The sequence below is a fragment of the Propithecus coquereli genome, unplaced genomic scaffold, assembly GCF_000956105.1.
Source record: "Propithecus coquereli isolate 6110/MARCELLA unplaced genomic scaffold, Pcoq_1.0 Scaffold132, whole genome shotgun sequence".
NCBI lineage: Eukaryota > Metazoa > Chordata > Mammalia > Primates > Indriidae > Propithecus > Propithecus coquereli.
In genome coordinates this window covers 511,503-537,188 of record NW_012137414.1, presented here as the reverse complement: position 1 = coordinate 537,188, position 25,686 = coordinate 511,503, and the positions used below count along the sequence as shown (strand labels likewise).

The window sequence follows — 25,686 nt, the reverse complement described above, 5'->3', positions numbered from 1 at the left end:
AATCATTGTTTATTGACTACCTGTTGTATGCCAAGCACTATTCTAGATATTGGATATACACTAATAAATATTGTATTATATGAGGTTAGGGTAGATGGAAGACACAAATAGTTGGGGATAAATACTATGATTTATAATAAGCAGGAGACGGAGGATAGAGAATTATGGGGTCAGGAGAAAGATTTTCTATAAGGAGGGCCTCTCTCAGAAGGTGACATTTGAGCAGAGACCTGAAAGAAGTGATGAAAGCCATGTGGATATCTGTAGGAAGAATTTTCTGGACAGAGGGAACAGTAAGTTTAAAGGGTTAGGCAGATCTCAAGAACATTAGAGGTCTTTGTGGCCAGAGCTCACTGTGTAGGGAAAAGTGGCAGGAGGTAAAGTCGCGTAGGAAGCTGGATTCACACCAGGAGGGCCTTAGAGATAACTGTGGGACTTCGGCTCTACTCTGAACAATGTGGAAATACATTGGAGGACTTCAAGCAGAGAAATGATCTGGCAAAAGTTTTAAGAGGGTCATTCTGGCTGCTACTTAGAAAACAAACACTAAGGGGGTAAGGGCAGAAGCAGGGAGACCAGTTAGTAAGCTACTGCTGCAGCCCAGTCAAGCTGGTTGAATAAATGCATTATATGAGCTGTAAATCCAACATGGATCCCCAAGAAAAGATACATCCATTTTAGACTATCTTAGACTTTGTTAATGGAAGTATTAGATACAAAATAATCTATAGCATCATGCTCATTTCTGAGGACTACAAATTTAGAGAAACACAAGAGAGTATCCAGAAGAAAATAAATAAGAGAGTGGATGCATCTAAAATAATATAATTTGAAGAACAGTTCAGACATGGAAGAGAAAACTTAGAGTGGACAGCTCTCCTCCATCATGGTACTGTCATTTAGAAGAAGACTTAAGTCTTGCCACTTTTTAGCTGTGTGACTTTAGGCAGGTAATGTCCTCCCTGCACCTAATTTATTTTAAAGCTGATGATAGTATTATACCCATCTCGGAGGGATGTTGTGAGTATTACATGAATTAATGCATGAGAACACAGAGAATAATGCAGGAAGCCTAGTAATAAAAGCCACTCAAAATGAAAGTAGCTATGCCAAAAAATAGGGAACTTCCATACTAGAATGTTTAAGCAAACCATCTGCAAGGTCATCTTTTAAGGACACTGCAGCAGAGATTGGTTGGGAGTTTGACTCAAAGGCCTATTTGGACTGTGGGATCCAGCAATGCACAAGTCTGCTAGCCTATGCTGAAACAGGAGGATGGAGGAGCTCATCAATGCAATGAGTAGGGTCATTTGTAAAAGGAAAAGGGTGTCAGCCACGAGTCTACATGAGCCCAGCCATGGAGAACCTCCAGGTGACCTAATCACCTAATTATGGTCAGGTCCTGATATAAAACCTCCTACATACAGAAAGGAGAAAACTTGAGTCCATCACTGCTGTCTTGAGGGAGCAGGGGAAAGTCATGAATGTAAGTGACTGCCTCCCAACATTTACAGATGTTGTCGTTGTTAATTGCACATGCTTTGCACAAGGCTCTGTACATAAACTCTTCACAACAACCTTTACAGGTAGGAATTGTGAGATCCATTTTATAATTAAGGAAACCAAGTGTTCCCATGATTAATCCAAACCCCCACAACTGATAAGTAATAGGGCTGGATTTGATCCCAGGCTATTTAAATGACCTCTTCTCTCCACAGGGTCATGGTTCAGTCATCCGCTAACCTCATGTATGTTTAACGTGCCGTCATCAATCTGTCATATTCTGAGAATAAGCAGGACCACATAAGCAAAACTAAAATGTACTGCTTTGATTATACCAGTTTCACATTTTCAAACCGTTTTAGGTAGAAATTTTTCTAAAATATATTTCATGCTAATGATGTCTAGACATTATTTTATGGGTTTTTCTTTTTGTATGTGTGCAGATGGTTCCCATCATCATCTTGAACATTATTTGCTGGCTGGGCTATAACGTGACAGTGTGTTTAGGGCTTTACATTAGATGGCTCTAAACAGCTTTATTACTATAAATTCTGCTATCTTTGCACTTTCTGTCACTTCTTAGAGTACATGCTTCTAGTAGCCCCTCCCTCTTTCTGATCTGCATCTGCTAAAACCTAAATGGAAACTAGATAACCATGGAGTTCAATCAGAAAGCTTTCTCTTCATAGGTTCAAACCTGAGGGTGGATCTTTATTCTCCTAGAGCAAAGTACATAGACTTTGAGATCCACATTTCCCTTATTGTTCAACTTTTTATACACTTTCAACTGAGTCACACGTCGTGAGGTTGCCAAATAGCTATGGCGAAAGCCTCCTCCAGTTCCCCAAGTTGAGAAGATAACTTTGATAAACATAGGAGAAGAAAGGATGTTTTGTGCAATTTTTTATCTTAAAATTGATTGAGTAATGCTTCTGATAAGAACAAGAAAGGGTATCAGGAATATGAAGCATAGAGAAATTCAAAACTTTACATGGCCAGGAATTATTTGCATTTAGTACAACTGATTTTGACCACATGTTTATCACACAAAGTGAATTTATAAGTGCTTTAGAGAAAATAAATAACAAGTTGGCCTTCCAGCCCAAAGGAAAAGCTAATGATGTTTCCTGTTTACATTTCTAATTGCATAGCAGTCCCTTTTTCCTAACGATAGAGCAAAGATAATATTAATTATCCAAATCAATAAATATTTTCAATAGAGTTTAAATTTGTGAGGATTAACTATGGATTCCAAGGAAGTATAACAGTACTGATTATTACTGGCCTGAATTTAAGATAGTACAGTGCTTGCCACCATAACCCTAATTTATTTTCACACAGACTGTACAAAATATCAGGTAGCATTTGAGAAAGGGAGTCACTAGTATAAATTTTCTTGTAGGGCCTTAGAAGCAAAACTTGAGAATTTATCCTAAGTGAGATGGGATCCATGGTAGAATTTGAAGAGAGGAATGGCATGATCTCGTTTACATTCAAAAAGAATCCCTTTGGCTGCTGTATAGAGAATAGACTACATATGGGGCAAGACTATAGCCAGAGAGACCAGTGAGGAGGCTATTGCAATACTCCATGTGAGATATGATGGCAGCTTGGTAGTAGCAGTAGAGTTGGTAGGACGTGGTTAGATTTTGAATATATTTCAAAAGTAAAGCTAACAGGATTTGTTGGTGAAGTAGATGTAGGCTATGAAAGAGAAAGTCAAGGATCATTACAGGGTTTTTGGATTGAACAACTAGAAGGATGAAGATGACATCAATTTAGATGGAAAAGGTTGCTGGTAAAATAGGTTTGGAGGGAAGACTAGAAGTTAGTCGACTTTGTGATATCTGTTAGAAACCCAAGGAAAGATATTGAGAAGGCAATTGGATATACACATCTGGAGTTTGGCAGAGAGGCCAAGGATGGAGACATAAATTTGAGAATTGTTAACTAGCGATAGTTAGTCAAATATGTCTTTTCAGCTAAGACAAAAAGGAAAAAATCTTACTTCTTCAAAATCCCCAAGTGCTGAAAATTATTAATATTACTTAGTCCAGACTTCAGGAGGAAAATGAGATGGATAAATAAGGAAAAAGCTTACTTGAAACAACCTTCCCCGGATAAGCCATCTGTAGAATGAACAGAAAAGTGAAACAGGAGTTTCAGGAACTTTGCCAGAACATCACATGTCTTCGCTGGTTTGTGGCAAAGTAAAAACATCTCAGGATCCCAGGGTGGTTGAGTTGAAGCAAGGTGCAGGTTCAAGGAAGTCAGCTGACATGAGAGATAGTCAAAGTCAAGTGGCTTAGACCCAATCCAGGTCAAGGTCGCAACATTGGTGGGGATTCAAAGCATAAAAGACTCATTTTGGAGCCAGCTTCTGACTCTCAGCTAGAGTTTGAGAGTGACTAAAGAATTTCACACTTCGGCCAATGCTTCCTAATTGGCTCTAAATATCTTAAAATAAGCCTTCATCTTTATTAGCCTCTACGTCACTCTATGGATTGTCATGTTTTCTGATCCAACTGTAAATCTTAAATAGTAGTTGTCTTCTTGAGGTCTAGCAGGCTCATCTTGGAGACCTCATTGTACCCTACCCTCCTCATCTAAGGGATTTGTCTGGTCTGGGCCAAGTGGGACTTGGTCAAGTCTAGTTACTGACTTTATCCCCAGCCTCCCTATTCACTTATAGAGTCCCTCCTACCAAGCTGGAAGAGGAGATCTCACAGAGAGCTAGTGGAAAAATAGCCTAATTGAGCCAGTTTTACTAACTCCAAGGTTGGTCCCAAGAATGCTGATCAAGGCTGTAAACTCCCAATTTTACGAAACAGTTTTTGCCTCCTGCCAATCTGACAGCCCAAAATTTTAAAAATATTACGATTCTCTTTTTTAATGAGACAAGAAGTAGAGTTCAAGCTACCTGATCACCTTATTAAAACTGACCCTCCGCATCACCACCACATACACATATATTAACACTATTTATACAATTTCCATTCTTTGTTTTCCTCCATGGCACTTACCACCATCTACTACACTGTACTGATACTTACATGTTTTACTAATTCATTTGTTTATTGTCCATCTCTCTCCACTAGAATATAAACTCCAAGAGAGCAGGGATTTTTCTGTTTTGTTCACTGCCCTATCCCCAGCTGCTTAGAAAAGTGGCTGGCACATCATGGGCACACAATAAATATTTATTGAATAAAGACATTGTACATAAACTCAGTAGTTAAGGAAGAGGAGGGAAGCTCAGTTATTTTCCCTGTATGGGGCATAATTCATTTTAATATGGCATATTTTATCTATTTGTTTGCCCATCCACAGGATGTGATGGGTAGAGATGAGTACCAACTGAAGAAGAGGTAGAAAAATTTTCTATAATAGGATGAGATTTGAAAGCAATGATTCAAGTTCATATGATGAAAGACATGGGAGAAAAATAGTATGATTACTATAAGCCAGGCACTAGGCTAAAAGCCTTACAAGTGTTAAGTTGCTGAATCCACCAAATGACCCTGTAAGAAAGGTATTTTTACCACCTTTTATAGATGAAGAAAATGAAGTTTACTTCAATCAAGCTGCTTCTTCCAAGGTCATGCTATTAATTACTAAGTATCAAAGGCAAGTATTCAACACTGGTCAGTCTTTCCCCTGAGCCAGATATTTCAGCCTACAGTCAATGTTTTAGGCAACAAGAGAAGTGAAGACACTCTGGCATTGTATGAGATGAACCATCTTTATGTCACATCTACCACGATTCCAAAGCTCATTGATGACTATGAAACTGGGTGTCAAGGAATGAGGTAACAGCAATGAAAATCCCTCCAGTTGATTTCATTAATAATTTTTATTTTATAAAAAAGTATTGTTAAATGTATTCACCCACTGTTTTATTTAATACTACATTGATTCTTCACTCAACCCAGTGCTGTCCCATTTGTGGCCATAAGCTAGCATTCATTTTCTCATAGCTGTGGTTATCATAATCCCTAGGTGACAAAATGGAGGATATTATTCTAATTAGGATATCAAAATGGAATGTTTCATAAAATATCCTATAAAAATAAGTATTCTAGATCAAGAGTCAGGAAATGTACACACTCTTTAAACTGAGCCAGCAAAACATGGGTCTGGTAATTCTAGCATTACTAATTTATTTTACAATCTGGAGGCGCTCTAATCTCAAGAGGTTAGAATGCCATCAAGAGTCCACACCATTCCTTGAAGAGCTGCTATTTCTTTAATATGGTCTTCATAGACAGCCATTAACTTCAGCAAGATGAGATAGCCAAGTAACTGCGGACACGTGCAAAGAGTCCAGAATACTAGCTAAACTGAAAAGCTTCTCTGGCAGCCATGTTGGATGCATTTGTTCCTATAGTGACAACGTACCAGGAGAACCAGGATGAGATAATCATGATTTGGAGTTCTCAGAGGTGCCATGCCTATTAACAACAAGTCTGGTACTGGAATGGGTGTGCTTATTTCAGAATAAATTAGCTACATCAGTTATAGAGAAAAAAGGTAACTCTATGAATCACAAGACCTTTGGGATCCTCTGGCAGATATGACCCAGAATTCTGCTGATCCTTTGAGGCCCCATTTCCATGCCCCATGGGATAATCATATCACCCCAGATTTACATATAACATATTTGATTCATAACTTACAGTTGAGTGGCCAATTTAAAGTAGAATATATGATTAATATGATGAGAACCTGGAAATCATCAAGATGCTTGGCTATGTCATAGTTTAGTTCATCAAAAAGATACTTTTCCTAAAGTACTAAGAGAAAAAATAATTATTGCAAAGACAGAATGGCATGGCAGAGTATATGACAGTGACTCTACCATGTAGAGAATTCTCTTTTCTATTTGTGCCCCTCTCTGACACACAATGTCCCAGATAAGAACTTATTAACACCAGTGGTGCTGGAAAGATTGTAAGCTTCAAGGCTGGGGACTTCTTCTTTCAAGGTATCAGATCTCTGGAAAGCTAGAAGGACCAGAGTGAGGCTGAGAGGGAAGCTTGCTGGTCTGGTCTATAGTACCAGAGAAGGGGCCTTAATTGGGACTTTGAAGTTTCCTTCTAGATTATCCTGTAAGACTGGTACCCTGCCCAAAGATGCCAACATTTATTTGATTGCAGAATTCCTTTGTTCTCTCCCTCCCTAGAACTTAAACAAGTGCGAGATGTGAAGGAAAATATGAGAGGTTATAGAACCACCTCATTTCCAAAAATTAACAGAGGCAGGGAGTAGATAAATCTCTTAGTAACTTTTCAGGTGCCTAATATCTGAGCTTCAGGGAGGACCAATCTGGAAGTCAAAAGTTGAAAGGTAAAGGCTTCAATTTCATGCCCACATGAATATATGCACATGGAATTATAAGAACTTTTCTGAATCCTCAGAGTCTATTATATTTTAAATCAAAATATCTTGGCTTTTGATGATGCAGGAAAGGTGATGTCACAATGAATACATAAAAATTAGAAGCTAAGTTGGATAAAAGCCCTACTATTCTTCATTCTTTGCCACCAAAGACTGTTTTAAGATTTGCCAGTCTTCAATCTCATTAGGAATCTTCTTTAGCTGAGAAATATGTTCAGTGCCTAGAAATTACACAATATGAATTCCAGGGAAGCATTGCATCTTCTCTGGGGACAGTCAGAATGTGGTAGGTCTTAATATTAATTTGGATTCCATCCAGAAGGAATCAGGGCCCTATTGCCTTGGAATTTGAATAATACCATCATGTCACAAGAAGTTATTTTTGGATCTCAGTGATTCCCAATGTTTCACCACTGGTTAAAAAGCAGATAAAGCCTCAGAAACCTCAACAAGGATGAAGTCATTAAGCAATTGTGAAAATTGAAAACTTGAGGACACACTTGGAGGAACACTCATAGTGAGTATCAAAATTTCTCTGTTCAACCTCTTCCCTGGATTTGGCGGTTGATATTGTCCAAAGCTTTTTGCCTCTCCTAGATCACCACTGAAAGCTCCTTAAAATTAGCTGGGGAGCAGGAGTAAGCTACACTTCACTGGGTAGCTTGATCATCTTTGGGAATTCACTCAGAATCTTTTCTGAATTTATTTGGTCAAGAAGTCCTTAGGCCCAAGTTTTATACAAATTCAATATGGACCTAAAATTCAGGGATAGCTTCACCACTTTTGTAAGATGTTTCTGGAAGAGGCCTGGTATTTGGGAGCACAGGGCATTGTGGAGACACTTTTGGTAGTCTGCATTTATGCCTGAAAGTAATACTCTATTTGGGAAACTAAAGCAAAATGGAGGACGGCAAGACTCTCCATCTATTACTCATTTGGGATTTCAACTCTGGCACTCTTCTAAGGAGAAAGCTGCTGGTAATCAAAAACCAGAGGTAACAAGCCCTAGAACAAGGCAAGGCATTAATCAGTTCAGGCCCCAAGATACCCGTCAGAGAGCATTGGCCACTAGCAACCCAGCACCCTGGAGAGCTCCACTGGGGCGGGGAGGGGGTGTCATAGAACCTCTGACAGGTATTAAGAAACTTGGACAAGCTGCCAACTAGAATGAATAGTAATGGGGTGAGGGGGGTAGGGGTAGTGACAGAATGCATAAGAGATTACTTATTTTTTGTTTAACAAAGAAGAGAGGGAGGGAAAGGGGGAGAGAGACAGGGAGGTGGGGGGAAAGGGGGATAGAATTCTAATCTAGGGCATTAACTAGAAAGTACTGGCCTGTCTTTATGAGTTACAAATAATGGTTAACATTTACATGCCAAGTACTGTGTGAAGCATTTTACAAACACTATCTTCTTGAATTTTCACAGTCACCCTGTGAGTAGAGAGCTATTATAATTTCCATTAAATAGGTGTATAAATTAATTCAAAAAGGTTAACTAAAGAGCCCAAGTCCAATTAACAAGTGGAGGTGCCCAGGGTTTCGCCCATGTGTTTACCATTATGCTCAACTAATTAGGGAGAAGGCTTCGTAAATAAGTATTATAAAGTATCTGTAGTAAATTGCAAAACTATCTCCAGTCCTCTCTGTAGCCACACCCTTCACAATGCGACTTTGTAGTCTCTCCCATCAAGAGGCGTCATCTCTTTTCTCTCTTCTTGACTCTGCTTTGACCAACAGAATGTGACAGAAGTGATGATGTGTCAGTTCTAAGTCTAGGCCTTAAGAAGTTCATGAATTTTCTCTCTATCTATCTTCCTCTCTATCTCTCTCTCTCTCTGCCCCCTTCCTTGCCACCAAGTGAATAAGCCTGAGCTAAACTCCTGGAGTGTGAGAGACTGCTGGAGCAGAGATGAGACAGCAAAGCTGGGGCCATTGTAGACCAGCCAGCCCTCAGCCTTTCTGGCTACTGACTGCAGATGCATGAGTGAGACCAGCTGAGACCAGAAGAACTTCTCAGGTGAGCCCAGACAGACTACTAACCCACAGATCAACCCTAAATAAATGGCTATTGTTTCAAGCCACAGAGTTTTGGGGTGATTTGTTATGTAGCAAAAGCTAACTGATAATATCTTAATAACATCACCAAGTTCTTTCCAAATTATCTATTTAGTCAGGATGCTTTGGGGCTGAATGTAAGAAAACACTTTTACTCAACTGCCATAAACAATGAGGAACACTGACTAACTCAGATAAATAAAATATGACGGTATGTTAAAGGGAGAGTTAGTTAATTTAGTGGCCTAATGATATCAAAGACCCAGTTTTCTTTTATGTTTCCATTGTGCCACCCTCAGCATTTTAACTTCTGCTCTCATGACAGTTCCTCTCATGGTCACAAGGTGGCTACATTCGTTTCAGACATCACATCTAGAAATGGCAACCTAGAAGAACTGTTTCTTCCCATGAATTTTCCTTTTTTATTACATTTTTTTAAGATCAAGGAAAGTTTCCCAGGGGACTAGAATAATTCAGTTACAATATTCAAGATTTACATCTTATTTGTAATGGGGAGTGGTAGACATCCAGCTAAACTTGGTTCTGCCTTAAGGTTATAAAAGGGGATGTCTTTCACATAGGCAATATAGATAGTGCTTGTTCCGCCCACTGTAGAAGGAGCTAATTGTGGGGACATTTTCTGTAGAGGCTTCACTACAACCACGTTGTTTAGGTTCTTAAGAGCTTTAGACACAGAAGACAGAACTTGCAAGATCATCTTCATGAATTGTGCCTCAAGCTGGGAGAAAACTCTGTCTTAGTATGAATATCATGCTGATATCTCTACTCACTAACTATATATGATATAACTAAATAAGAGTGGGCAAGAGGAGGAAAAAGTCCTGATAAGAGAAGAGAGAGAGTTGTTCAAACCACTATCCAATTTTTTCCAGGAGTATGAACCCCACAAATGGTGTTAACAATTTCTTACCCAATATATGTGAGGTGGATGAGAGAACGCAAATCGCATAGAATATGTACTTTCTGGCTAATACATCTTGTGTTATTGGAAAACTTTCCTCAGATAACACAGATAAAAGATGATGTGAATAAGCCTGATCTATAAAAGATCATAAGACCTTTCATGATTTCAAAGAAATACAAGGTGAAAGTGGGCCCAAGGAGTCAGGTAAGCTTTCTGAAGGGATGAGACTGTGAATTACAAAGGCTACTACTAACAATAATAATATCCAAACTTCGTTGAATGTTTATTATATGCCACATACAGTTTAACTGCTTTACATGTGCTCCCTCACTTAATCCTCACAACAACCCTATGAGGTAAGTGATAGCATCACCTCCATTTCCTAGATGAGGAAACTGAGGCACGGAATCAAGATCACAAAGCTGGAAAGCGATGGAACTGGGATTTAAGCCTCAGAAGTCCGGCTTTGAACCCAGACTCTTTGTAGTCAGAAAAGGCTTTTTGAAAGAATTCCTCTCGGCTTGCATTATTTCAGGATAGGGAACAAAATAAAGAAAAAAAAAAGAATTCTTCTCACAGGCATGGCAGAGAGGGACAGTCAAGGCATGAGGAAGTATGAAAAGCATGGCTACACAGCTGGGAAAATGGTCTCATCAAAGTTGCCTGAGTTACAAACATAGTTTCTCCTTGCACTTATTATACTGCATTTTTATTCGTGATGTTCCCTGAGAAGAGGCAACCAGTGCTCTGCCCTATCTTGATAATAAGCTGTGTTTTTCTCAGAATGTTCAGGAATAAAGAGCACCTGGAGATCACAGATTACAATCTCAGGTGACATGACCGTGATTTGTCTAGATCAAAGCAAGCCTAGATCAGCGATACAGAACAGTAATTCTCCACCAGGACAATTTTACCTCCCATGAGAAATGTTTGGTTGTCACACTAGGGTGAGGCTGCTGCTACATCTCATTGGTAGAGACCAGGGATACTGCTAAACACTTTACAGTGCACACATCAACCCCCACACAACCAAGAATTATTTGGCTCCAAATGTCCAGTGCCAAGGTTGAGGAACTCCGATCATCATAGTGTTATGAACATAATGCTCTCAGGAACTAATGTGTGTGACACCAAGCAGAATAATAAATTACCTACTCCCAGTAGCAAAGCTGCCAAGGCATTTGGGCACAAAATATCTAATCCTGTTTAGATGTGTATATGCATGTATATACAGTGGTCTCAATAACAAGTAGAAGAAATCGGGAATAAATAAAACATCAAGTATCAGTCCAGATAATTAGCCCTGACTAGAACGACACAGCAGGGGAGAACTAACACTTAAAGAATTCATTATGTGCAGGGCACCAATGTACATTACCTCACTGAGTGTTCACAACCACTTTTGCAGAAGTTGTTAGTTTTCAAACTGTCAGCAAGGTAGTAACTAGCTCTGTGTCACCCAGTAAGAGAACTGGGCTTTAACCTATCAGTGTGTTTTCCATTGCAACCCCTTCCCCTTCCCATGGAATGGGATAAAAGTTCAGAAGAACGAGTAAGTAAGATTGTTGAAGAAGAAAATAATTGACTTTTAAAAATAGATGAAAATGACGGAGTGCTTCTGCCTTGAAATTTATTGATGTCAATACATAGGAGATATTGCCCAGATAGCTCTGTTTCTCCCAAGAAAAGAACAAGAGGAAATGGACTGAAAGGAAACAGTGAATGCTCTTGTTTATCTTAAGGGAGAATCACTTGACAGTTGTAAACACGCAAACTATCGAAGGGTGTTTCGTAATCTGCGCCTCTGCGGGGCTTCATGGGCTAGACACTTGACCAGGGAGGGTTTGAGGAAGGGAGTCATGGGCGGCCAGGGCTCCAGTCAACAGCTGCTCTGGGAATGAGCCCTGATCAAGCCCAATGTGGCCTTTTCCCCCTCCCCTCCACCATGCCCACTCCCACTCTCTGTGTGAAGACTCTCTCTCAATAGGCAGTCTAGCCCACCCTTGATTCCATCTCGAATAGCCTGACCCAGTGGGTCCTCCCTCCTTTCATTCCCAACCCTCCCAGGACTCCATCTCTCCCAGCCCTTTATAATATCAGTTTTGAATGGTTAGATCAAGGTGGTAGATCTATGGGTGTTCATCATACTATTCCTCCAACTTTTATGTATGACAATTTTTATAATGAAAAATAGTGGGGGGTTCATAGGGGTTAAGAGCAGATTGGGTGGGGCCTGGTTACCATTTAGGGACTTTGGCTTCTATGCTGGGAGGGATGGGGAGGTATGGAGAAGTTTGAGTAAAGGAATGATTAAGGTCTGGTTTTCTGCTTTAATAGGATGTGTCAGGGTTTTTTCTCTCTATTTAAAACTGGCTCGATACCGGGAGGACGAGGAGAGTTGTGGATGCAGTTTTACCAGAGCCTCTAAAATGTGCCCTGCACTACTCACAAGAAAAGTATAAACAGCAAATGACCTAAATCAAGTTATAGCACAGGAATAGCCAACAAACAATTGTCCAAAGTGCAAGATAAATGCTAAAGCAAAAATACAATCCTCATTCTAAAATTTCCCAATTGTGAAATGCACCGAAATTGTCTAAGATTCTGATTTCTCTCTACTCCACTGCCCATGGTTCTGTGTTTAGTTTGGACCAAGACTCATCCTGGTGACCACTCTGCACATTATTCAGTCATGGGGTTTCAGACATTCCAATCCCAGTTTTTGTCCTCCATCAAGAACACACTTGGCATGGTGAAGATGGCAAACTTGAGTTATTCCATGAAGAGGAGTTGATGACTAAGTATTGTTAACATAGGAATAAGCTTAAAGTAGAACAGTAATAACTAAAACATAGAAACAAAAAGAATCAGTCACTATAAATTCTCTAACACAACCTGTGACCATTTTAAAACGCTGTATGATTTGGGGGAAGATATTTAAATTTGCTTAGCCTCCATTTCTTCTTTCGATGACTAGAATTGTAATAACTGCCTTATCCATCCAAAGGCTATTTTGAGAGTTGAATGAAATAAATAACAAAAAACACTAGGAACTAGTGAAAAAAATGAAAAATTTTTTATATTATTTATAAAAAGTGATACTGAAATTACTCAACCTGAGTCCACAGCATAAAGAAAAAAGGTTTTATTTAGGGAAAATGTTTTACTACATGTATAAATATTTATATCCTCAATGGCTAAGTTTTAGAAGTAAGATAACCAATCCATCTGGAAGGACACATAAATTTGGCAGGAAGGTGGTAGAAGGGAATACATTGATATATAAGTTGTCTATTTGAATTCTCAACAAAAATTTAAAAAGAACAATGAAACTCTGATTAAAACTGCCAACTACACTCATTTCTAGCCCCACATACCCTCAATTCCACCCCTTCTCAAAAGGCTCTAATATAATCCTCAGGAATGTTTTATAGATGGCATTTTATTTGCTGATCTATTGAAATATACCGTGTCAAAGCACTACATTTAAAACTGTAACCTGAGGCTTTCTGCAATCATTATACTACTAAAATGAACCTTAGTATTCCGCCTTTATAGCTGTGCAGATGATAACCTAGCAAGCAAACACAATATGTGATGGGAATTTAATATGAGTCTCAATCACTCTTGGAATGATTGCAAAGATATTAACATTGGCAAACCTCTGCCACTTTTGAACAAGCAGATTTTAGTTCTTATTAAAATCTGCTTCATTGGTTTAAATTTTCTTTAGCTCTCAAAAGAGCACATTAGATCACCTAGAATTATCCCCAATGAAAGCCAGAAGGCTTATCATAGCAATGAATTGTTCCCCCATTGGTTTATCGTCCTGTCCTCCCAAGGACCTTTGAGTCTTTGCTTAGAGGAGCCCCAAGCAATGAAGAAATAGAACAGGTGACTCATCCACATACCTGGCAGACAAGTCAGAGGCACTGATTCTCAGTGTAAGAGAGTCTAAGGGGCATTAGAATTTCACCAGATGCACAAAGTTTTACCCTATTGACTAGTTAGCAAAGTAGCTTGTCTATCCATCAGAGAAACTTTTTAAATGGAGTTGATTGGGAAGCCAGTTCATTCCTTCAGTAAATGTCAACGGGTTCAACAATAGTCATAGATTCAAAAAAAAAAAGTAATCATTTTGAAACATGATCATCATTACCTGGTTGGGTGGAAGTTAATACTGAAATAATTATCTTCTCAATCTCCCTCTCTCAGTAGTTTTTTCTTTGCAACTATGCCAGCAGTGTTTTGTAGTGTTTTGTTTAATTTCTTTGTGTTGAAAATTCAAATATATACATTAGGGTGCCTCTTTCTACCAGATATGTATGTGGTTGTTTCTTTCCAGATGGGTAGGTTATCTTACTTCTGAAGGTTGTCACCATAGATACAAACATATATTTATATAATAAATATTTTCCTTAAATAAACCCTTTCCTTACTTCTTCTTTATGGCCTCAAGTTGAGTAGTTTCAATATCAATTTTAATAAGGAGAAATTTCACTTACAGAGCACATATTCTGTACTAATTTTTCTGTTTTTCATTATTCCATTCTATTCTCTGAATAACTCTTTGGGCATATAAAGCAAGTATGAGTTCCTTTTTAATGATAGTCTGTTTATATCAAATGGGGACAAGTTCTTTCACTGGACTGCCTCCTCTTTTATGAAACCTTGCTGACCTGGGGCCATCCAGTTGGCAAATGGTAGTGTTAGGATTCAAATTCAGGCAGCACAAGTAATCCTTTGGTAGATTAATATATATCATATATTAATCTATTCCCAATGGAATCTGGGGCAACATTCTATCACCAAACACTTGAATATTTTGGCAGTTAATAATATGATGGTCTCACATGTACTCACCATCAAACTGGTATTAGCTGATCAACATTTAAGTGCACATATAAGAATAACATGTATTGGATGTTGGGCAGGGGGAGGGGGGAGGGGGGAGGAGGGGACGGGCATATGCACAAACAATGAGTGCGATGCGCACCTCCGGGGGAATGGACACACTTGAAGCTAGGACTTGCAGGGGAGGGAGGGTAAGGGCATCATACATAACCTAATCATCTGTACCCCCATAACATGCTGAAATAAAAAAATAATAATAATAATATGATGGTCTCATTAACACAATAAATAAAAGACATTAAGTATAATAAATGAAGATCATCAAGAGCATTATATCTGCTCAGGTCAAGTGTTGCCACCAAATAGTTTTTAAAGGTTTTTGGATGTTAGAGTTGCAGATAAAGGATTGTGGATATGTCTTCCTCTGGCCCTGGTACTCTCTGCTACTATGTGAAGCATAGTATGCTTCATTTAATATGCAAATGACTACTTGCACATTTTTTTCTCTCTTACTGCAAAGCTTCTCTAGAGAGCAACCAGGCTATTGGTGGTCAGCAGAGAGAACTATTAATCCCAAGTACTTTTTCCATTGCCAACTTATGCACAAGAGGCAATTCTCTTCTTTCTTTAATACTGAGAGCTCAACTACACTTTACATGGTATCGCTCAAGTTTTTACCTGTTTCTTTCTTTTTCTCTCTACTTTTTCTCTGACTTCCTTAGGAATAGTCAGAGAGAAAAGAGAAGGAATAAAAGGATAAGGTCATATCACAGAACTCAAAAAGGGAGAATGCGTCGAAGAGGGTGCCAGGGTGCTCTACACTGTAAGATGCTTCAAAGAGATTCAGGAGGTTGAGGACCAAAAAGCTGTGACCTTGCCAAACAGAAATTCACAGTGACTTTTGAGGGAACAGTTTCCTCAAGGTGTGGGAATAGAAGCCAGAATGCAGAGCAGAGGAACAGGTGGATGGTGGTGACGCCGACAGCAAATCTAGACCTACTTTTTAATCAACTGGGTCAGTGTCCTTTAAAAGTCTTCAGAATGCCTATAAGTTCCCTTTACTGGTTCCATGTACTTTCTTATTCTCCCATCAAAACCTGCTTTTCCTCAGGCACTGACAATCAAAATACAATCGAAGCTGGTTCTTATTAAATTGTGTTCTTTTTTGTTTGTTTTCATTACATTGCTGGTATTATCAAAGTTTATCTTCTAATAGTTACATCATAAATATACAATATGTCAGCTATATCGTGAGTTAATATACTACTGAGAGCTGGCCTGATGGCTGTATCAGCACGAACAACATGCTTATATGGAGAACATCTTTCTTAAATTCTAAAGGATTGACTAGAAAACTAATAGCTTGAACCATATGAAACTTCCATTTTTGTAGATCAAAAATGATTGCATAGCAGCAGTGTTACATGGTTCTACCTCATAAGTTTTCAAATGTAACCTTGACACAAACTGAATATTTCCAAATACTTCATCATTCATTAAATATGGTGGGCTATGAGCCAATGACTTAGGATGACAAGTGGAGTCCAGGGGACTCCAAGAGGAAGTAAGACATGAGTCTTGATTGAACTTTGGTTAAATTTTGCAAATAAGGGCCACCTGTTCACCTGTTCACTGTAGCAAGGCATTTGACATTGGTACCTTCCAGGCATGCTTGCCCACAGTGGTGAGTGCTCATTTTGCTGTACACCATGCCCAAGAGCCCTTTCCAAAGGCCTTGGATGTGACCTAGCCCTATTGTTTTGGGAACCTACTTCCAGATTTGGTCACAAGTTATCAGACACTTGAAAAAAAAAAGTTACCCTCTCTGGGTCTGATTAAATGTCTTCTTTCAGCAGGGCATGGTGGCTCATGCCTGTAATCCTAGCACTTTGAGAGGCCAAGGCAGGAGGATCACTTGAGGCCAGGACTTTGAGACCAGCCTGGGCAACATAAGGAGATCCTGTCTCTACAAAAAATAAAAAAATTAGTCAGGTGTGGTGGCGTAGTCCCCCAGCTCCTTGGGAGGCGGAGGTGGGAGGATTGCTTGAGCCCAGGAGTTTGAGGCTGCAGTGAGCTAAGATACACTGCTGCACTCCAGCCTGGGCGACAGAGTGAGAGCCCATAAAAAAAAAGTCTTCTTTCATCCAACACCCTACACCCATATTTCCTGCTATATATTCACTAATATTCAAAAAATATAAGTGACATCAAGGGGTAATTATGGAAAAATTACATCTAGGGACACAATTGCTGCTTCTTTCCTGGCTAAACTCTCCCCTACTGCCCAGTACCACTATGGAGAGTTGTGCCAACTTATACCCCACTACTGCCCCTACTGTGTTATAATAATTAAAAAGGGGCTAATGTTGTGTGTTATAAATTGGCCCTTATTCTGTGCCAATAACTGATAAAAATTCCTTTTCAAACAATGCTATGAAAATAAAGAACAAAATGACTCAATAAATAACACCCAGAAATTATTCATTCATTCATTCAAGACAAAATTCCCTTAAAAAGAATGGTATTCTTAGTAATGAACTTAATCTCACCATAAAATAATGCGTAAGACCCTTATAGGACCTTTTTTCTGCTTTCATAGTTCCTGAATCTAGCATGATATCTTGAATAGAGTGGTGGACATTCAACAAATTTTTAAGGGAGGGAGGAAGGAAGTAAAGTAGAAAGGAATGAAAGAAAATGTTTATGCATGCTTATGTAATTGAGGTAACTAGACCTGAGAATTTTTTATGCAGGAAAACAAGATGTAAAATGGGAAACAGAATAGTATGTTAAGGGGTCCCAAGAATTGGAAAGAAGGACTGGGAATTTGGACTCTGAGTTTCTTTTTACTCTTTTTGGTTTTTAACCTGTGTTCTCTCCCTTTCTTTGTTTCTTACCTAGGAATGATCATAAATTTGCCTGTTTCATGGGGTGATGCTCATATCTACAATCTGACCATTATCATTCTAAGTGCAAGAACTCACTGCGTTCTTTCATATTATGATGTTTTGCATCAGTTAGTTCTTGTGGAAAATATGGATAATGAAACTTCTTCAAAAAAACAAAAGTTATCTGCATTTACATCTCTTCTGTGAAACAAGTCCAGATATAACCATCTCTGTGAATTTTTTCTGTACTGACTTGGTTTTCAGACACTCTGTCTTTCCAGTTTCATCAGGTAGTTTTTGCTAAGGATGTAGAGACTGGAATGACAGCTATATTTCCACTTGCTTTACAATATTTTATTTCCAGTACATATAACCTCGCAATGTGTTCCCTTATGTCACATTACAGGATCATTACGTTAAAAATGAAAGGTGTGGTTGATGATTGACTGCTCTCTAATTACCCAGAGTGTTTGTCAAAGGCAGTAGGCAGGAGGCATAAGCTCTATTTTGCTGTTATATCGACTGTCAAGGTTACAGCACATCTCTGCTAGCATAGAAGACTTTTCCAACAAGGATGTTTAGTGGAACAGACCTTTCCCAGTGGAATAAATCCCCTCCTCACTAGAATACACAGTAAAGAAAATGATCTAGTGATCAAAATGGGTTCATCCCATGCCTTCAAAATAAGAAACATATCTAGGATCAGTGTTTCCCAAGATTTTTTTTCATTATTGAGATTTTTTTAGACCATTTTCCTAATAGCTCTCCCATGAAATTTTAATGCCTTAGATATTACTGTTTATCTGCTTATATACTGTGATCATTTGGAGGACTACAAACCATTGTAATATCTCATTTTTTTCTCCCCACCAACAACAATTTGTGCCCTATTGAGAATGCATATCTTGGATTATGCTTGCCAGTGCACACTGATTGAATTCAGATGATGTTTCAACAGTTAAAGATTTCAGTATGCAAAGCCGCACTATTCTCCTGGAATATACAACCCAAAAGGGCGTAAGATAGAAAATGGTTCCTTAGTAAGTCATCTCTTGCCAACCAACAGGCCAAATCTCATTCCTATCCTAAAAATAAGGAAGCTCTACTAATATTAAAAAGCATATGGTTCCCAGGTCAAAAGGGTGTCCAAGTCAAAAATCTTATACCCACAGATTCAAACGCCTCTCCTTACAGAGAGAGGGGCTGGGCTGGCTTTACTCCCAGAAGGGATAAGACTGAGCTTGCAACAGCTACCACCTCATTTGCTTGTTTATTAGCACACATGTATTAAGCTCTGCTGTGTAGGCTTTCAGCTTCACAAGGGCAGGGGCTGTGTTTGGTGTTGCTTGCCATTGTAGAATAAAGGACAGAAAGAAGGAAGGGAAAAAGGAAGAGAAGGAAAGAGGGAGACAAGGCACTGTGCTAAGTGACTTGAATACTTCCTCTAAGAATATTATATTTAATGTGAAGATACAGACATATAAACAGGTAGATAAAATGAAGTGTTATAATTATTATAACTTAAAATAGTCTAGGTAGCTGCCAGGCTGGTCCTGCTCCGTGCCGGTGGCCAGGAGTGGGCAGTGGAGCAAATATAAATGTTGGAGTTGCCCACAATGAGGTGAATCCAAATACCCATGTAATGAGCAGCCCGGGTACGTGGCTGAGACATGCATCGGGAGTTGGCTTGCTTCATATCGTCTTACTTAGCATTCCCTTCTTCAGTGTTCCTGTTGCTTGGACCTTAACAAACATACACATAGTCTGGGCATGTATGTATTTTTGCATGCAGTGAAAGGAACACCTTTGAAACTCCAGACCAGGGTAAAGCAAGGCTCCTAACTCATTGGGAGCAACTGGACTATGGAGTACAGTTTACATCTTCACGGAAGTTTTTCACAATTTGTCCAATAATTCTATATTTTCTGGCAAGTTTCTATATGAAGTATGATCCAACTCACTTCATCCTAAACACAGCTTCTCTCCTGAGTGTGCTAATTCCCAACATGCCACAACTACATGGTGTTCGGATCTTCGAAATTAATAAGTATTAAAATATTTTGAAACTGAACAAAATTTTTTTACAGCTACTGAGTTTCCTATAAGGAAGGAGTAGTTAGTAAACTGCACTGTTTCTGTGGTAATGTGAAATGGGAGGTATTTATATTGGAGGGACTGTTGGTTCTTCATATGCTGTTTTGAAGTGCAGATTTCTATTAAAAGATGCCTCTGTGTAATGCATCTGATATATTTCTGAAGAGAGGCTTTATAAGTAGGCTGGGCAGGCCCAGATTATAAATAAATGGTAACACAGTGAGGGTATAGCAGATAAATCCAAGGAAATAAGAGATTTGTAAGAAACTAGGACCAGCTTAACTTATAATGAATGGGCATTATGTTAGGAAAAGAAAATTTCCAATCATTCAGTCACAGTTTAAGCAGACTTACATGTAAACCAGAATCATCTCTTTACAAACTTATTAAAGATTGTTTTTATTACCATACATATTCCTCTTGTTTTATATAAGAGGATATATACCCTCTTGGTTTATGTAAGTCAATTCCTACTTATGAATGTACTTTTTTGGTTTCACTGCCTCGATGTCATGTGTTGATAGATGAGGTCATTTTTATATTTCAAAATCCACCTTCGTGACTGATTGGTGCTAGAAGACAGCCAGGTATCTCACAAGCGGCCTCTGAGTCAGTGTTCTAATTTTGGAAAAAAGTGGGTTTTACTGCTTTTCCAGACACAAGGCTGCTAAACCAATTAAGAAAATAATTTATTTCAAGCAGCTAAAGTATAAGGTAATTTAAAGTGTCTGCTTATTTGGTTGAGCAATTTAATTGGTAAAGTCTGTCATTTTTTAGAAAAGGAAATACAAAACGGACAACTATACAGCCAGCCTGTGGTCTGGCAGAAACTGCTTCTCTAGCAATAGTACCAAAGTAAGTAATGGAGTCTTTTTTAGCAGGTCTGCAGTAAAAGATAACATTCTCTTTTCTTAGTCTGCCTGCTCTCAACCCCCACATTTTGCCTATTAATATTTTGCCTTTAAATACGTGGTTCTTAGTGTAGATAACCCAAAATGGTAACTATTTCCAGAGCACCAACCATATTGAATTCTGACTTAGGAAAGCTTCCCATAGGTGCTAACATTAATTGCAAAAAATAACTATACACTACTTTGAGTAGTAAACATGTCACAAAAACAAAGTTCTGATATGAGATGAAATTGAAAAATTCAGTTAACATTTATAAACAAAATTGAGTGAAAAGAGTTACAGACCAACTTAAAAATCAGTTTGTGTCAATAAACTGACTTTTGGGGATAATGATCATTGTTTTGTATTTCAAAAGTATTGAGTTTAGAAATCAGTTGTATGATACAGCCTTTGTGTTTGTCTTTTCTCATGTGTTTTTAAATAACGAGCAATCTATATGTTAATAAAATTTTTCCTTGGTGTAAAAAAATGTCTAGATATAGTTAGGTTACAAAGCAGTGGTTAATTCTATCTGGTTGGAGGTTGAGAGCAAAGTGAAATGGGTTATGAAAACATTTATGGAGACAAGGCTGCATTAGGACTTTTGTGGGCTCTAAAACACTGTTGCCTTTGTGGTCCCCTTCTTCCACAAAAACATATTTAAAAGTAATATCATTATAGTGGAACAAGATGAGTATAATTGTCCAGGCACTCTAGGAGCACATAGCCAGGATGTTCGGCAAAGACCTCCCTGAGGTCAAAATGTTTAAGTGAGAGACCCTAAGGACAAGTGAGAAGGACTGAGAGGTAGGATAAAACAGTTTGTTCAAAGGCCTAGAAGTGAAAGATCTGTGTATGATTGGATGGAAGAGAAAGAGAGAGGGGGTGGGGGTTCGGGGGGAGAGAGAGAGAGAGGAGATAATAGGTGAGAGATGAAGTTAGGGAAGGAAGTGGGGATCAAACCTCAGCAGGCCCTGTGTTAAGGAGTCTGGCTTTATCCTAAGGATAATGAGAAGCCGTTAAAAGTTTTTACGTTAAGAACTAACAGGTCCAGGTTTCCATCTAGGGCATTCTTTCAAGCTGCATTGCAGCCAATGGACTGGTAGATATTCTGGGGGGCCTCTAGGCTCCCTCTTCTGGTCCAACGTACCCATCCCTAGCACCGAGGAATATTGGCTGTTGAAGGCTCACAGCTGAATTCTCCAGTGAGCATTGCACCCAGACACAGTGAACTGCCTTTCCCAAGGGTAGACCTTCTCCCAGAGAGCACCTGTGGTCATGCCTGGTTAATGTGGAGATACAAAGGCCCAGCCCCCTTGTCTCAATCAGGGCAGCCCCAGCTCCTGAGCTCCCTGAAGGATTGGCTGAGGCCTCAGTTATAACCATGCCTCTGGTTGCTTTCACTTTGCTTAATCCTACTCTATTAGTTACCTGTTGCTGTATCACACATCACCACAAACTTAATGGCTAAAAAAAATACACATTTATCATCTCACAGTGTCCATGGTCAAGAGTCTGGGTACAGCCTAGCTGGGTCCTCTGCTCAGGCTGCAAAGTGTTGGCCAGACTGTATTCTCATCTGGAGGTTTGGCTGGGGCAAAAAAATCTGCTTCCAAACTCATTCCAGTTGTCAGAATTCATTTCCTTGTGGTTGTAGGACTGAGGACCCCAGTTTCCTGCTGGCTATTGGTTGGAGCCTGTCTTTGGTGTCTAGATGTCACCAGCAATTCCTAGAGGCTGCTAACAGTTCCTGTCACATAGACTTTCCCAACATAGCCACTTACTGAGTCAAGCCGTCAAGAAGAGTCTCTAGAACAAGTCTGCTACCAAGACAGACTCATATATAATATAAAATAATTGCAGCGGTGCAGCATCTCATCACCTTTGCTATATTCTATTCATTAGAAGCAAGCCACAGGGTCCATACTCACTCAAGGAGAGGGGATTACACGAAGTTTTGAACACCGGGAGATGGGAATGATGGGAGCCACCTTCACGTCTGTCTGCCACACTTGCCTTCTTCACTTGTTACAGGTGTACCTCCTGAGAGCATGCTCCAAGAAACCTGCTACTTGCAACTACCCATCTTAGAGTCTGGATCCAAGGAGCAACACTGAAGGCAGGGAAGTGAGTTAGAGACTTGCTGTAACCTTAACTATGGGTGATAGCAGTAGGAGATTCAGTAGCAAATTTTATTTCCATTAATAAATGTATAATCATTATTATTAGAATTCAGAATGATACACACCCTATCCAGAAATAAAATCAAGTCTAAAAACAACAAGGTATCTTCAAATAAGGATACACACAACAAAAATAATTCATTTCTAGGGCTGTAGAGCAGATTAAACATAACTAATAAAAATTAAACTTACTATGTTCCACAGTGTGAAAATAAATCTCAGACACAGTCACACAATCAAAAAGTGATGATTAGCACTTTATTAAATTAGCACAGATTGGACTTTCGCAAATTGCAGAAATAGCCAGCAAATAGAACTGTCCCATTAGAGACTGATATTCAGAAATATATAAGCAGCTGTAGGTATGATAACAGGATAAAATTCCACCCTGTTAATCAGCATTTCTATTTTTATCCATCCTATTTGCAATACATTTTTCTTTTGCTTACTTAGTCATATACAGAGTGATATAAACGATATTAAAAAAGGATCCATTTTCAATCATTTTTACACCATATTATAGGTATTCCCCACTGAAAAAATTATTTTTCCTTAGGTCTTTGAAGTGTGAAAAAATTATATGTATATATATATATATATATATAGCCCTGACCTTATTTCTGGAAATGCTTAAATCAATAACTGTAAACACCACATGGTCACACTTACGTGCTGTCAGAAAAATATTTTAGAATATTTTGAGTAGTCAGTAGCTTATGATTTCATGGGTTTGTGGGTATAATTGATTGCCTTTCATTTTAAAGCACATTCAAGATTTATTACAAAAAAGGATGGTAAAACAAAATATATGATCTGCCCTTGGTATTTGGGAATGCTCAGCAGTAGCACAGAAACAAGTGTTGAATTTATCAGGGAAGCAGAACAACAGCCCTTCAGAGAGGGGTGAGCCGCTCATCCTCTGTCACGAAGGCATCGTTAATGCGCCCTCCCTTCGCGTCCAAAGGGTTGCAGGGGATGCCGTTTTCAATTGTGATCATGTTTTCACACCTATCTTCAGCGTCAATCAGTTGAGATAGTTCTGCGTTCTTCCTAAAAGTATACAAAAAGAGGCATTGGCATCTAGGAGGACATGAGCACGGCTGAGTATGGTCTTCTATATAAACATGGAGAACAGGAAGGGGAATAGGAACCTTAGAACCACGAAATAATTAATGATATTATGCATTTTCAAATAAATTTCAAAGATCATAAAGAGTTGGTGAGGTGAAAAGATACTATCAAGATAAGAACTCTGCATGGATGACATATGTATATTGATCAGAACAAGTGGTCTTATTTAGAATAGAAAATAAATATAGATGAATATGTATATGAATGAATATATATGCATATGAAGGAATATGACTGTATACACACATATACATATACACACAAATTACATGAAGGATGTGAAGAAATGTATAGTAAACTGGCAAGTTTAAAATTTTGCTCTAGGAGAACAACTTAACAAAAATTGAACTTAAAAAAGTAATAAATTCGTCTCATGGGATTTGACAACTTAATGGTCTGCAAATGTTGAGTGAAAACCAAATTGAAATTTGCTGTCAGAAAGCAAATTCACATTACTTTATAGAAAGTAAGTAACTGCTACAAATTTCAGATATCACTGCTTGGCTCTACTTATTACAAAATAGTTGTGTTCATCTGTAAGTCAGGATTTTGGAACTCAGAACACATCTTCCTAATTACATTACAACTCATAGTTGTAATTCCAGATCATCCCAAAAAGCTCCACATGACAGGATAAATTTTTTAGCTTCTCATACTCTCACCCTTTGTAGATCCTGCTACCCCAACCCAAGTGGTAACTAGATCCTTAATATTTCCTTGGAATGTGGAAAGCTGCAGACTAAAATTCAAAAGTTTTTCCTGTCTTTTGTGAAAGACTAAGACACTGAGCCAATTATGCTTGATATCATGCAGTAAAAGAAAGAAGAGAAGTGGGTGCCTCTCTAGGCAACCATAAGAAGGAGGGGTTTGCCTGAGGCTTATCACAGATTGGACATTGGAGCACCACTCCATGGTGGCACCAGGGATTCATGATGTCAAGCATGAGGCTCCCAGAGTTGCCAACGATTCTCCTGTCCAAGGAATCCGGGGAAACTCCAAAAAGGCAGACCTGAAGGGATCATCTGGCTGGAATGTTGGGCATTGCAGTGGTGGCCAGGGTGGATTCTCACCACTATGAGAGTCCCTTAGGACCTTAGTGAGTCTCTGACAGGTGAGGAGGTGGTGAAGATGCCCCAATGATGACCAAGATGGAACTTTCTATTAGTCCTATCTGAGAATCACTTTTAATGTGCTTTAAAGAATATGGTGGAAGAAAGAGGAGAAAAGAGAAAGCTCTTTTTTACAAAAGAATGCCAACTAATACAGAAAGGGTAATAGAAATAGACAATCACCACTACAATAAAAATTGATAAAGAATCATCAATGGATACTAAACCATCCAGTGAGAGATGGTTGGGGAACAGGATATTCACATGGTCTCAAAGTATCACCCCCATAAGCAATGTACTAATTACAAAAGGACACTTGTATTTTGCCAAGAGAGAAATCTGGTGAACAGCTCCAACCATGATACAAACTGACAAGTCCCTCCTGATTTGATACACTGAGTAGATCACATATACATTTTTTGGTGGTGTTCCTGCCACCCCAACCCCAATTTTTGTTACCCGAATCTCATAATGAGGAACCTAATCAGACAAATACAAATTTAAAGATGTTTTGCAAAACAGCTGACCTGGATTCAGCACGGAGTAGGCATTCAACTCAACGGGTGGATGGAGCAATGAATGTAGATCCGTGGCTGGTTGGTTAGATGATAAATTAATGGATGGATGAATGAATGGATGAATTAATGCTATAAGG

General features: G+C 38.8%; 1 protein-coding gene and 1 pseudogene across 1 annotated transcript in view; one reads left to right on the top strand and one right to left on the bottom strand.

The window, feature by feature from the left end:
* The first annotated feature begins 5,235 nt into the window (after window positions 1-5,235).
* LOC105805747 lies at window positions 5,236-19,677 on the top strand (annotated as a pseudogene).
* A 3,345-nt stretch (window positions 19,678-23,022) lies between these two features.
* The window catches only part of TMEM27 (transmembrane protein 27), a 32,285-nt gene continuing 29,621 nt past the window's right edge, over window positions 23,023-25,686 (bottom strand). Inside the window, exon 6 of the mRNA XM_012638707.1 lies at window positions 23,023-23,841. Coding sequence (XP_012494161.1) covers window positions 23,685-23,841 — 157 coding nt within the window. The 3' untranslated portion in view covers window positions 23,023-23,684. The remainder of the gene's footprint in view (window positions 23,842-25,686) is intronic.